Source organism: Megascapheus bottae, chromosome 3 (genome assembly GCF_031878675.1).
Source record: "Megascapheus bottae isolate mThoBot1 chromosome 3, mThoBot2.hap1, whole genome shotgun sequence".
Taxonomy (NCBI): domain Eukaryota; kingdom Metazoa; phylum Chordata; class Mammalia; order Rodentia; family Geomyidae; genus Megascapheus; species Megascapheus bottae.
Window position 1 is genome coordinate 3356829 of NC_143511.1, and position 9960 is coordinate 3366788.

Below are 9960 nucleotides of genomic sequence, written 5' to 3' on the forward strand. Positions count from 1 at the left end.
TTGGTCCATCTTTTAATGGATGGTTGTTACTTTGGAGATTAGTTTTGGAGTGATTCAATTTTTTTGAGCTGTTGATATATTTTAGATGTGAGCCCTTTGTCCATTGTATGGTTAGTGAAGATCTTCTCCCACTCTGTAGGCTTTCTAGTTAATTTATTAGCTATGTCCTTTGTTATACAGAAGTTTAATGCAGTCCCACTTATCCAGCCTTTCTCTGATTTGTTGTGTTTCTTGGTTCTTATTGAGAAAGTTTTGCCCTGTGCCAAGGAGGCCTAGTGTGCCTCCTATTAATTCTTGTAAAGTTTTCAGTGTGTTGGCTTTTACCTCGAGGTCTTTGATCCATTTGGAGTTAATTCTAGTGCAGGGTGACAAAGAAGGATCCAACTTTAGTTTTCTGTAGGTGCTTAACCAGTTCTGCCAGCGCCACTTGTTGAAGAGGCTGTCTTTCTTCCCTTCTATTTTTTTGGCTCCCTTGTCAAAGATGAGGTGGCCATAGGTCTGTGGTTTAATATCTGGGTCCTCAGTTCTATTCCATTGGTCTACAGGCCTGCTCTTGTGCCAGTACCAAGCTGTTTTGATAATTATAGCTCTGTAATAGAGTCTCATATTGCCTCCTGAAGTAGGCAGATACAGCTTATGAGGCCCTCGGGACCTGGCCAGCAAGATCCCGGGTCTCCATATCAGTCCTGAAATCCCATCAGATCATCCAGTAACAGAGAAGACTCACAGGGCTCTGTGGGAGCCATTTCTATTTCCATAAACTCCACTTTCAGGACTTGCATATACCAGGTCAGACAAAATTAACTAGATTCCTCCTGGGGAAATGATTCGGAATATATGACAGGGTTGCCCCCTAGTGGTCAACTGGCAAATAGCAAGGGAGGGCGGAGCTGTGGGCAATCCCTCTTCACACTGCCCCTCCCCCACCCTCAGAAGCCTCTGTGACTCTGCCTTGCACTGTGATGCAGCCCAGGGGGTATTGATGAGCCCCTGCCCTGTAGGGGCTCAGATGCCTCAGGCAGCCATAAGATCCAGAACATGGAAAATGGTTTCTCTTTTCTGAAGAGTCATATTGAGTCATGGCTGAGCTTTGGCTCACTTCTCTTAAATGGAGACCCCAGGTTCACCTTTCTAAGTGCCTTGTGGTTTCTACTCCTATGTCTGTGCTACCGGTTATTGAAACCTCCATCACCAAAACTCCTGAAAAAGGACATCCAACAGGTAAGGAAATACGAGAGAATCCCCCAGAGATTCTTTTGGGTTTCCCATCTCTAGCTTGACATCACTGAATGAATGAGTCAGTCTATCTTACAGAGATCTAAGAGAAAGTCCGAAAAGAAGACAGAGCACCCATGTCATAGGGCGTGCTGCCTGGCATGGAGGACTTACGGAGGATTAAAGTTTCCATCTGAAATCCATAGACCACCTCTCTGTGTTGGAGGGTCTTAGAGAAAGGGCTTACATGGTGACACTGTGGCTCTCATTTGTTTAGTGATGTGAAGAACAGTGGCTCCTAACATTTGGTCCTGGGTGCCCCTGTACCATCACCAGGCTTTTCTTCCTGTTGAGATGGTCACGAGAGCAGCGCTGACCTCTTGAGATCCTCTGAGCAGAGCCTGGCACCTGAGTTATGCCCACAGTTCAGAATCCTCTGAGGGGGAGTACAGTGTGGGGAGTACAGTGTGGCTGTTGGCTGCAGATTCTATGCCCTCCTCTAACAGAGGACCTCTAGCCCAAAACCCCAGTGATAAGACCTTCTTTAAGAAGACAAAGTAAACATACTTGATCATCTTTAGAAGCTAATAAAAGGAAGAATCAGGGCCTGGAATTTGGCCTAGTGGTAGAGTGCTTGCCTAGCATGCATGAAGGCCCAGGTTCGATTCCTTGGTACCACTATATGGAAAAAAGCTGGAAATGGTGCTGTAGCTCAAATGGTAGAGTACTAACCTTGAGAAATGTCCAAGGACAGTGCTCAGGCCCTGAGTTCAAGCCCCACAACTGGCGAAAAATAATAAAAAAATAAAAGGAAGAATCAAATCTGAATTTAATGTGGAGACATCTTATTATTGAATAATGCTTAGCAGAAATCGCTACAAAGAGGAGCAATAGAAATGAGTCCTGAGACCTCATTCTTTTCTTTTTGCTCTCAATGACAGGGAATAATGAAGAGGAAGAGGAGGAGAGCATTTCGAGGTACGTTGTTTTCCTATCTGATTTAAGCTCACCAAAAATGATTTTTGTCAGAACAGAGGGTGCACCGTCTCTTTCAATATGGATATTAGATCCAAATAATGCATGACTCAATACTAACATACTCCAGCTCGTTGACATGAATTTGGAGATATAAATATGTCTAGATAGACATACAAGTTTATGATGGGATATATATTCTATAGACATATCTATGCCATAAAAACACTCAGCTTAATTTAATTATGTTCCTAAATTTATGTGTCAGTGGTTGCATGTAGAGATTCCTTTTTTGCATACTTGTTTATACAACATGACATTTGAAATATGATGTAAAACCTCAGTGTTAATAAACATTTAAAAAATGCCTTTTGTCATTCTCTTGTTCTCATAGTTTCTCAGGACATTAGCTACTAGGCTACTAGGTTTCTCTCAGAAAATGAGCCCTCCAAGGAGAGGCTCACAGAAAGGCAGACCAGACACACAGCTCAGAGTCCATACTCTGCCAACCATGAGCATGAGGCAGTTCTACACCCAGGCAGTGGGTTCTGCTCACTAGGGGGCCAGGTGATATGTCAAGCCACAATTTCAGTGTCCAGGCATTGTGGAGAGCATTACTCCTGGGTGCTCAGATTTATGTCTGAGGTAACCACTGACTTCAGGGCTTCACATGGTGGATTTGTGCATCACATGGGATGAGGTAGAAGGTATTTTATACATGATGCTAGCTTCATATGAACCTTCTTAATGAAGGAAACTGATCATTTGACTTTGTCTACTCATATTTGGGGATTTTAGCATTTATATCCTAGAGATTGATAGGATTCTTATGTTCCTACTTTTGTTACATGGAATCCATTGTCCTGGTTTTCCAGATCGGAGAAGTCACCGGGAAGAAGTAGAGGAAGGGAGGAAGCTTCTTTCTATTCTGAAAAGGTGATTATGATTTCCCATTCTATTCTGATCTCTGTGTCCTGGGGATGAAGTGCCACCCATCTCAGTCATGGGAGGGATAGCCAGAAAAGGTATGTGAAGGAAGGTTCTGGGGAGAAGCTCTAGTCTGTGTTGAGAGGTCCTAGATGTTAGAGAACATGAAGAAAGTAGCCGGCAGCCCAACAACCACGGGGTCAGTGGGCCCGCTCATCCTTGTGCTAATCATAGATACAGCTTGGTCCCTTCTGTCTCCTGCAGCCCCCTGAATCTACAACATGATACCACCCACTTTCGGCAACTGCTCTGCCCTGACCCTTTCTGTGAGGTATGCAACAGAACAACTGCTGAGGTCAGTCGTCTGCTCTCCCAGGCATACCTGAAGGAAACTGCATGTGCTCTGTCCCCATCCGCTTCCCCAGCTCCCATGAAAAAGTCATCATCTCTGACTACTGCTCTTTCAGCAATTCCTTCAGAACAACCAATCCGAGCCCCTACGCCTACCTTTTCTGTACCCTCACCAAACCAAGACATTCCCTTGAAGGACTTCAGTTCATCCTCACCACTGGAAGAGTCTGAACCATCCAAACCAATTTCTCAGACAGAGATCAAATTCCCAGTGGACCCCTCACCATCTGAGCAACTTGCCTTAATTTCCCCTCCCCTAGCACATCCTACTCAGGGAGGAGAACTTGTTCTCCAACAAGTTTGCCCTTTGTCTACTGTGGACAGCCCTGATAGGTTGTCCACCTGTGACTCAACAATGAGAGACCCTAACTCTTCCAGCTTAGAGGTGTCAGGATTCTCCTGCAGTGAGCCTATTGTGAAAAACACACTCTCTTCCGATTTGGTAGAACATAAGGCCAGGCAGAATTGTCTTGACCTTCATTCTTCTGAGGCCTCTGCAGGAGATAGCACTCCAACCTACTATGTAGAACCTTGTAACCTCTCATTTGTTGGACTTGATGTCCTTAAATTCCTGGAATCACAAATTAAGAAGAGAGAAGGCTTATTGATGTGGAAAGAAAGGGAAAACAAAATTGCTTCCTTTTCAAAACATGATACGCTATTGAGTTCTGTAGGGAAAGTGTTAGGGTCTGTTGCTGAGGAGCAGGACCTGGCAGTTTCCCTTCCATTTGGGATGGCCAAAGGCAAGCAAGAGGAGCTACACAAGTACGTGCAGGCCCCAGGTCCAAATCCCTATGAGGACCACTCACGACAAAAATCATCTGCTAAGCACTTCTGGGGCCTCCCATCACTACACAGTGAGTCCCTGAGCCCTGCTGTTGTTGCCTTAGGTGACTGTACCCTAAAACTTGTCTTCTTTAATATAATCTCCAACGTCGCCACAGCCCATGAATCCCCCATCTTCCCTAACCCTAAACCTTTGCCATTATCTGATATCCAGTCTCAAGTCTTACCTGAAACCTTGTGCCAAGATCTTCCAATGTCCCAGGCCCAGGCCCAGGCCCAGTTTCAATCTCCACTTCCAGTCCTACCACCTTCTCTCTTACCCCAGGTTAGGGCCTGTGGAGTCTGTTTTCATGGACCACAGAGTGAGACACAGATCCTTACAACCTCTGAAATTCATCACATGGAACATAATATACTGCGGAAAAAGCAAGAGAATGTGTGGGGTTTACCCTCTGTGGTCCGGGGATCTCAGGAAGACTTTTGTTCTCCAGCTCCACAACTTTCATTGGCCAGACAATATTCCCAGGCCAATGTTACAGTGTCCATCCTTCCTGGTGATTTCCCCCTCACCAGTGAACTGCGGCAAAAACTAGAGCATCACCTTCGAAAGAGGCTCATCCAGCACCGCTGGGGCCTGCCACACAGGATCCAAGAGTCTCTGTCATGGATAAGTCCTAGGACAGACATTCCCCAGGGCTCTAGGGCAGACATTCCCCAGAGCTCTGAGTCTAAGAGCAGTCAGGGACTCTCATGGTTTTCCTCCCTGAAATGTCAGAGCAGCACACATCCAAACTTTGAATCGATTGAACCGGAAAGCGTTGACGAGAAGAACTCAGAAATACCTCTGCTAGAAGAGGAAGTGGGGAAGGAACAGGGATACAGTCCAGAGATTGGCCCCACAGACCATCTATCCAGTGATTCAGAGGGTGATTCTCATAGTAGTTCAGGATCTGACTCAGAGTCAAGCCCAGAAAGTTACACAGAGAGTATGTCAAGGAATACTGTAAATACCTCACTGAGTCATAAACAACTCAAAGATGCCCTGGAAAAACACTGGGACAAGAAATTTGCAGAAATCAGTAAAGGTCAGATTCCTGGCACTGCAACTGGTTCACTGATGTTCAACAACATGCAATTTCCCTCCCGGGAAAAATCCCCTAGCCAAATGAAACAGACGGCACTGGAACCGTTAATGCGGGTGGAGAGCAGCTTGAGCATACCCCCCAACATTTCCTTCCATGATTCCAGCAAGCAAACTATTTTGGAAGACCGTATTAAGTTTTTCTATATGAAGATGATGCATGGTCTTCTCCAGAAAATCCGTGAAACCGTAGAAATTGTTAATGAAAAAGAAAATCCATACCAGGCCTGTTCCAACTTGAAACTTCCCTCCCCATCCAGTTCCATTTCTGGGGAGGATTCTCAACTTAGTTTCTCTCAGCCTCTTAGCAAAAATTTTGATAGTGAAGAGAAGATAAGATCAACAAATTCAACCTACGTCGTAGATTTTCCTGATCCTGATGCCTTACCTGAAAATAAACAAGAGGAAGGATCCCAACCACTCCGTGTTGTAGATTTTCCTGATCCTGATGTCTTACCTGAAAATAAACAAGAGGAAGGATCCCAACCACACCGTGATATGAAGCATGATCCTGTAGATCTTCACAAAATGGATAGAAATGATCCTTTGCTTTGCCAAACACAAAACATCACCAACAAAGCCATTCAGAAAGTAAAAATAAGGTCAACTGAAGCTGTATCTGAGCCACTGAGTAAGAGAGAAATTTCTGATAAAAGGGTAAAACCACCTCAGGAAAAAAGCATGAGGTTGGGAAATATTTCCATGGCTAGCACAGAAAAATCTAGGGAGCTATCTAAGGTGGAGGATCTCTGTTTTTATCAATCACAAGCCAGTACCACCTTAAAGGTCAGCAAGTGCAAGAGCTCCCTAAGGACAGATGTTGATATGAGAAACGTGGAAACGGCACTGACTACTCAATGTCCCTTAAAGGGAACATTGGGTCCCCGTGGTCCTGATCTCCCAGACTTAAAATATCAACTTTTTGATGAGTTGAAATTGAAAATGGAGAGCAGAAAGAAAGGAAAGGCCCAGGGTCTTCAGGATGACCAGCCTCTGGAGTCAGATAACTTGAAAAACCGGAGTTTGTTTACTTTTGACTCTGGTGATTCCAGTGGGGATGTGGCAACTTCCCATGTGCTACATGCTCTACAGGACAAGTCAAAGATCAGCAGGGAGCAGGCACAGAAGCCTTGCACCACCAGTGACCTCCACAAGAGCCGAGGCAAGAATTTGCCACAAGTTAAGAAGGGCATGAGCCCTGCAACACCCAAATCAAGGGACTTTGGTGGAGGAGATACAGGGCTGGCACCATCACAACCCAGAAAGCAGACCCAGCATCCCCAAGAGAAAGCAAAGGAGAGGCCTGGGACAAAATCCTCCCACCCACTGTCACAGAAGGTACGGCCTCCTCATGAAAACCGCTTCAGAACCCACATGAAGCAGTTTTTTCAGTGGCTTAGTACAGGTAAAAACAGTAAAGGACAAAGTTCCCTGGGAAAGGGCAGTTCTCCATCTGTGCAAGCCAGAAGCCTAGGTAAAGGGAGAGCTGCTATTCCGGCCAACACTGAACATCAGAAAGTCCCCAGAGACACTGGGAAAGTCCCAGGGGTGAAAGGAGTGCAGAGGCATGGAGTAGATACTACGTGCTCCCCAGGACCCTTTTTGTCTTCCGTGAAGTCTGGGAAAACTCAACAGAAGGCAGAAAAGCAAACCCAGACAGATCATATTCAGGGCCAGAACCTCAACGAGAAAGCTTCCTGCTCTAGCGTGTCATGTGTCAAGTCCAGGATGCAAGAAGCTGCTTGTCCTGGTCAGAGTAACCTTGAGAAGAACAGGAAGGGCACAGGCTGGCATGGAGAGCCAACAAATGTGCTATTTGCTAACCACAGGCATCTCACAGCCATGGCACACAGGGAGCCAGTACTCCATGGCAGACCCACCTGCAAACGTCAAATGCATCAGGTGCCTCCGGCTGCCCCTTCCATTCCTAATGGCAGTGTGTTGGAAAATGTTTCCCTATTGAAAGAGAAAATCTTCATCATTCTCCAGGACAAAAGTTCTCCTCCCTCAACGTAATTCATTTCCTTTCCCCCAATAAACCTTCAACACATTGCCTTATTTTCACCTGCAATAAATGTTCTGACAGTAGTTCTGCCTTTTGCATCTTGTGCATATGAGTTTTGTGTAACTCATGGCTGGTACTTAGGACTAGGGAGCAGTTTGTTCTTACTGATTTTCTCTGTTGTCTTTGATGAGTTGATTGTTGGAGCCCTTGCTGAGAAATCAATGACTAGAATCCAAAAATCTCCTTCCCTACCTAATAAAGCTTATTTTCCATCTTCAGATATAGTAGGGAAGAATTAGCATATCTGTACAAGGGATTAAATGCAAGTATGTGTTTCAGAACAACTTTACTCTGTGTGTGTGTGTGTGTGTGTGTGTGTGTGTGTGTTTGTGTGTGTGTGTGTGTTGGTCCTGGGGCTTAAACTCAGGGCCTGAGCAATGTCCTTAAACTTTTCCTGAAGGCTAGTGTTCCATTAGAGTCACAGCTACATTTCTGGCTTTTTTTGGTAGTTAATTAGAGATAAGAGTCTCATGGAGCTGGCTTGTTTCTGTACCTAGATACTCAAGAAGCTGAGATCTGAGAAGATAGTTCAAAGCCAGCCCAGGCAAGAAAATTTAAGACTTGTATCTCCAATTAACGACCAGAAAACCAGAAGTAGAGCTGTGGCTCAAAACGATAGAGTATTACCCTCGAACAAAAAAATCTCAGGAATTGTTATTCATTCTGACTTTGTTACCTAGTACATTGTATACAAGTTTGTTTATTTGAAATAGGAAAGGGCAGGGGAGAAAAGAAGAGGATTGGGAGCGGACAGAGGGAGGGAAATGGGGACAAAAACATGAGAAAGGGTATCAATGTGTGAGTAGTAATGCACCTACTATCTGGTGAATGTAACTGTAACCCCTTTATACATTACCCAGACAATAAAAAGGAAAATCTCAGGAATATCACCAAGGCCCTGAGTTCAAGCCCCATGATCTCCCCCCCACACACACCAAAAAGTCTCATGACTTTCCTGCACAGATTGGCTTCTAGGATTACAAGTGTGAACCACCAGCAACCAGTAGACAGCTTGACTTTTTTTTAAAGAGGTCAAAATATGTGTATTTTTTTAATAATTTCTTGACACTATGGGTCTTGATCTATGGGTTGTAGGGTAAAGAGGGGCAGTAGAACAATCAAAAGGGAAACAATACCTAATGGAAGTGAAGAAGAGATCCCAAAGATAGGCAGGGCTTCCGCCAAACTAAAGTGCAATTGGTTTGCATACTCTTGGGAAGAAAGCCTCCACATTCCTTTTCTATGGAATATTGGGAGGAAAAATGATGCAGCCTGGGTGGAAATAGGATTGAAGGCAAAAATGAGTGAAAGTCATAAGTAGACACTGAGCCACTGGCAGGCTGACCACAGATAGCAAGTCTCATGAAAAAATAAAAAAGCTGAAGGGTTAACATAAAAGCTGCAACAGTGCTATCCCTGGAAGATTCAAGAGGAGTCAACTTTCCAACCGTTTTGACCTATAGTTTTTTAACCATAAACATGGACACATCGATAAGTGTACATACATACACATATATACTGATTGCTTTTCTTGGAAGCACAAATATTTCCAAAGGAAAGCACAATGGGGGCAGCAGCATCTGGACCTCACACAGGCTAACATCTCCCGCCTCTGTTCACCTGACCTGGAAGAAGGCAAAAAGACCTTGACTAGGAGGAAAAGGTCTTCCCCAGCCCTCTGCTTCTCAGCTATTGGTTCTTTTCCAACTTATCCTGGGCACCAAGTGGCTACAATATCAGGAAGAAGGATGGGACCAGAACTTTTGCCTGGGTAACTGAAAACTAAGATAACTATCACCTGCCAAAAGTTGTATCTCTGACAGGAACTGGGGCAAGAAAATGGTGGTGAGGAAAGAGGATAGGTTAGGTAATGGAGTAGGAAGATATATACTCATATCTGTATGAGTATGTACATGTAGATACATATGAATGAGAAAAATCCAGTTATAGAACGAACTAGGGACACAGCTGAAGGACCTCCATGTTCCTTGTTAGATCAGGTTCAAGGGGGGATTAAAATAGATTGGAAACCCTAAGTCAACAGGGAAATTGTGGCAGGAAGGACAGAAACAAGAAACGGCCTCACAAGAAGTAAGATAGTCTTTCCCACCCCCGCCATCCTAGCTCCCCCGCCATCCTAGCTCCTCAACTTTTAAAAAAAACCAATCATCAAAAGGAAGAAAACACAAAGCTTAAGACAAAGGAGGAGAGAAAAAAGTATTCTCATACTAAAAATTCTGCACACAGAAACATCTGTGTGCAGATTTTTCTAATTTCTCCAGAAATTATGGCAGGCTGGGTGTGAGGCACTAGGGAAAGAGAAGAGAGAACACACATCACAGAACTAGATAAGACTTCCATTAAACTCTGGTTTTATTTCCAGGGTTCCCATCACAATAGTAATACACAAACCAAGGCAATATTGGTCTTGAACGGAGAA

The 9960-nt window shown here is 44.5% G+C and overlaps 1 protein-coding gene across 1 annotated transcript; it reads left to right on the forward strand.

Moving 5' to 3' along the window:
• Positions 1–1079: 1079 nt before the first annotated feature.
• On the forward strand, positions 1080–7471 carry LOC150064813 (spermatogenesis-associated protein 31D3-like). The gene is made up of 4 exons (XM_090329125.1): positions 1080–1221; positions 2157–2193; positions 3382–5815; positions 6326–7471. Exons 1-4 carry the CDS (start codon positions 1080–1082, stop codon positions 7469–7471), a joined length of 3759 nt encoding a protein of 1252 aa, XP_090185251.1.
• The last annotated feature ends 2489 nt before the right edge of the window (positions 7472–9960 follow it).